The sequence below is a fragment of the Besnoitia besnoiti genome (assembly GCF_002563875.1).
Source record: "Besnoitia besnoiti strain Bb-Ger1 chromosome Unknown contig00007, whole genome shotgun sequence".
In the NCBI taxonomy this organism is placed as follows: Eukaryota; Apicomplexa; class Conoidasida; order Eucoccidiorida; family Sarcocystidae; genus Besnoitia; species Besnoitia besnoiti.
The window spans coordinates 2452213-2456625 of record NW_021703915.1 but is presented as its reverse complement, the minus strand read 5'-3'; the positions used below and the strand labels follow the sequence as shown (position 1 = coordinate 2456625).

General features: G+C 57.2%; 1 protein-coding gene across 1 annotated transcript; it reads left to right on the top strand.

Moving 5' to 3' along the window:
* Window positions 1-662: 662 nt before the first annotated feature.
* BESB_073560 (uncharacterized protein) lies at window positions 663-3601 on the top strand (the record flags this gene model as incomplete). The annotated part of the gene is made up of 7 exons (XM_029365729.1): window positions 663-724; window positions 1043-1076; window positions 1628-1720; window positions 2263-2371; window positions 2802-2854; window positions 3103-3158; window positions 3553-3601. The coding sequence occupies 7 exons, from the start codon at window positions 663-665 to the stop codon at window positions 3599-3601; spliced, it is 456 nt and encodes a 151-aa protein (XP_029218213.1).
* Between the last annotated feature and the right edge of the window lie 812 nt (window positions 3602-4413).

Genomic DNA, 4413 nt, shown 5'->3' with positions numbered 1-4413 from the left:
TGCCGTCGTTCCGTCCTCGCGGCAAAAGGAACTTTGCACGGCACGCTGTACGTGAGAGCGCTCGCTTGAGAGTGTCGCCGAGCAATCTTCCTGCCACGCTGCAGGTATGTCGGCCGTGTCCCTCCTATTGACTGGAGCAAGCTGAATTCACTATCGAAATGACACAGGGGAATGCAGATTCAAACACATGCTGCGCCTTTCTGGCCATTTGTGGTCTAGTGTTGTCATGTTCCACGGGGCTGCCCCTGCAGTGCATGCGGAGCGTTTTTTCGAGTGCCAGGCCATCCATCCCGCGCCGGCACACACTAGAGAACACGTATTGCATCGAGAGGGTAAGGAGAAGGCCGCCGCACACCCACGAATTATTTGCCAATGCGTTTGTTTTCCCGAAGTTTCTTTGCGGGGATACCTGGAACCTACGGAGGTGTTCTGCCACACCAGGCCGGAATATGGCTGTCATTTCGTCTGGCTCGTAATATCTAGAGCGTGTGTGTCTCTGTGAAAGAGCAACCGTTCCGTGCCTCGAGTCAGATGTGCCTCCTGCAAAACCAACAGAAGTTCCGTTTTAGCTCGGTTCTCCTGTATACGTGATATCATATCAGTTCACTGCGCCCTTTTCTATTTTCCATTACTCACCGGGCTAGTCGGCGGCAGCCGACACCATGGCAACTGACACTCCTTCCTCCGTTTTTACAGGCGTGCAGAGGTTCTATTCAGATATTTGGTGAGGGAAGCAGGCTCTGAAAACGATCCGCTCGGGGCTACATAGCATCAACCAGCGATGCCACTTGGAAAGTCGCATGAGAGACGTACACCCGAGCGCCTCGGAACCTCCCTGCCAAATCGCCCGACACTCTCTTAAATTCTTCGCCTCTCTTCGGCGCCCTCCCTTTTCCTTTGCCATCGTCACTTTTTCGTGTGGCGCGCCCCGTTGCAGCTCTTCCCCATTACCCTCAATCCTATCGCGCAGCCCTCCCTGCGGTTTTTTGGTCCTGTCGTTACCCCACCATCTACGCTTTGGGCTGCTGCGCTGTGTTCGTAGGACAGCATGCAGGGAAGCGAGCGCAGTGACTCAGGTAGGCTGGTGGAGCCCCTATTTGCGCGCTGGCTTCCATCTTGCCGACGTGAAGGGGCGGATGCAATCCCAGGCTTGAAACTCCCCCGTAGTGCCGGGCCTGTCCTCACGTCTCACTCTGCTTGCTCCGGAGGCATGTCCTCCCTGTGGGCGGAGCTTGCTTTCTGGGCGTGTGCGCATTGGAGGATTTCTGCCGCTGTTCGATGGCTTTTGTGGCGCTGCCATCCCACATGTTGCCTTGTTGCACCTCTCTCCCCCATACTCGACTCCCCTCACGAGTAGCGCGTGTCAAAGGCCTGTCACGCCGCACAGGCTGAACTAGACACGCTCTGGGGGCCCTCCGGTCTCTTGGCTCCCTCGCGTGCTGATTCATCTCGATTTTCGCGTCGAAGGCCCTCGTGGTCGCGGACGTGGGACCGCCACTGGGAGCCGACCCAGCTGCCTGCAGCGAGCTGAGCAGAAGCCGTAAGGCTGTGCATACGCGCCCAAAGATTGACGGGCTTCTTTCGAAGCTGCATTTGTTGTTTTCGCTCCTACGTTGATGATGCGCAGGTGCTCCACATGCTGGTAGACACCATTGACGCCGGCGGAGAGCTAATGACGATGGAGCAGCTCAGAGCTGCCGCAGACCACGGCCGAGACTTGGTAAGCGGCTTTGCGGCTTCCTAACTGTCATCCCTCCTTCGTCTCGAGTCTGCAATTGCCTCAGCGCGGTTCGTGCTCGCTCCTCGCTGCGTCGCACAGGATGGTGGTCTAGACCAGAGGCCCGATTCGACAGCCCCCAGTGACAAACCAAGACAGCAGGAAATCGCCATTCTCACAATATGAAGAGGACAGATATGCAGCACATGTTACGCGGATTTCACTGCTCATGATGTCTAGTGGCGCCGCATCTGGCAATCGAGCTGCGTCTGGCTTGCTCTTGGCGTGCCGAGAGTCTCACATGCGTCTCCATCCTCGGTCGGCGCCGACTGAATATTGTCTGCTGCACGCTTTTCCTTCTCACTGATGCTGGGCGCGTCCGGGCGGCCTCGCCTGAGGATTTCTGAGCTCTGCGCGTCGCGCTGCAGCGGCGCATACGCAGGCTGCGCCGACATAGCTCGACGACGGGGATAGATCCGAACCTCTTGCGCGTTGTGTTTCAGTTTGTTTCGCTGTACGTCGTTCTGTGCGACCCCTTGACGCAGCGGCCGCAGGCAGCAGGCTTGGCGGCGGGCACTGGCGCTGCACTCATCATCCGAGCAACCGGCGTGTTCAAGAACGGCCCGATTTGGAAGCCCGCGTCAATTGTTCTTCGTAAGCGGCCAACCCCGAGAAACGTTGAGTGCGTCCGGCCTTCTCTATATACATGTATTTACTCGTTTTTTTGAACATATGGGCGCCCGCACACAAAGACGTATACGCGTGTAGCATGGCGTAGAGCGATTGACCCGCAAGTGCGCTTGCGTCGAACCCTTCCTGCAGCTGAGGGTTTTTCTGTCTCTCCGCGGTTGAGGCCCCTTCGGCGCCTGTCTCTCGACCGTGGGTATGGACTTGTCTCTTTCCGTTTTTTTGTGCCGTTTGCCATTTTCGCCTTCGGTTGAAACCCCCGCCCCACCCCCCGGCTTGGACTGAGCTGCCGCACACGCATTCGGCGTCTGAGCTGCTGTCGAAAATAGGAAGAGAAACGTCGGAGCTGGCATCGCGTCATCTCCACCCTCTCCTTCGCCTGTCTGTTGTCCCGCAGCTGCGTGGTTTGCCGGTTTCGCGTTGACCCGGCTCTACTCGAATTTCAACTTCGTGAGTCTCAGCGGGCCCACGACTTGCGTCGATGGTTGGGGTCTTTTGTACTCAAATATGGCTTGCAAAGGCGCGAATATCAGCAAGAGCAGGCTAAGCAAATGGAGCGGCAGGCATCCTTCGTTTCGGCGTGGCGGAGACGTTCCAGAGCCGTGCTCGTCGCATCTCTTCTTTGCACGTCCTTCAGTGGGGCGTGCTCTCCACGGCCAATACTTGCTTTTCTCGTGGCAGTCTCTCGGTGTGCGCAGGTGCGGATAGCCATGCGAGACGACGACTCGAAGCTCTCACGAAAACTCCGAGCAGCGTGAGTCGGCGACACCGCTGAGTGCCGGCGTGGCGAGGGCGGCATCCTGCGCTTACTTTGCGTCTGTTGGATGCGCATTTCGCGCGTCGTGGCTCTGTAGGCTGAGGCCGAGCAGCCCTTCTAGCCTGCTGGAGAATTCAGGTTCTCCGAGCTTTCGTTACTGGGTTACTAGGAAGTATGCCGGGAGCTGAAGCAGATGGCGGCGTTGCATGCCTCGTGGCCTCATGCGCGTTTTGTGTGGCCGGCGCCCTCAGTTTTCTGTGGTCAGGTCTTTTTTTCCTGTTTCCAGAAGTCGCGGCGTCCCGCTCGGTGTTCCTGCCCTGTCTCCTCGTGGAACGAGTGCGTGGGAGTGAGTGTAATCTGTGCGGAAATCGGACTTGCTCTGTGCGCACAGGTACAAGAAGCTGGCCCCACCAGGGAGCACTACGCTCGACAATCTCTAGGGCTGCACAGCGCAGAGAGGCGCCCAAGAAGCTGACGACAACATGCAGCAGGCGTGTGTTTCTGCTGTATGGGAATATATACATATGCTCTCTCCGCATGCATTGTTGCCTCTCCCATATGCATGTTTATACATATATATATATATATATAATTGGGACGAAAGGGGCAAAATGAAGCGAGTGAGATCACTGCTTTGGGGCGACTGTCGCGCGAAAAGCTTTTTTGCGCTGCGTTCCGTGGATTCTCGTTTTTCCCGTTTCGCTGCGGCACAGGGAATACACGTGCGTCGCCTAATGTGCGTTAACCGGCGTCCTCGGTGTTCCTTCGTGTCGTGCTTCTTCTTCTGTCCGCATGTGGTCCCAGTTTTTTATGTTTTTCGTGCGGTTCTTGTAAATGCAACCATGAGTCTTGCTTCGTCTCTTCGCGACCAGATTCGCTGAGCTTGTTAAATGCCAGTTCCGGCCTCCGCGGCCTGCCGTGAGAGGATTTTTTGCTTCCTCCAATGAACTCGAAACGCGGCCAGCGCACGCGAATGGATCACTATTTCGAGTTTTCTTTGCTCTCGCGAGTGGCGGCCTCGCGGAGGGCGCTCAAACAGCCGCTCGGCTCCTAGAAGCCGTTGGATGTCGCGATTCTGCTGCAACACCCGCGGAACCCCTGGGCGCGAGAGGAGTACTGAGGCGAGGGGGTCAGCCGCGCACAATTGAGCGAGAATGCGGTGGAGGCGGCTCCGCCGTGTGAAGAGACATGAAAAACGGGGCGGGCAGTTGCGCCTAGCGGCTGGCTTAAACCCCAAACATGTAGAGATTCT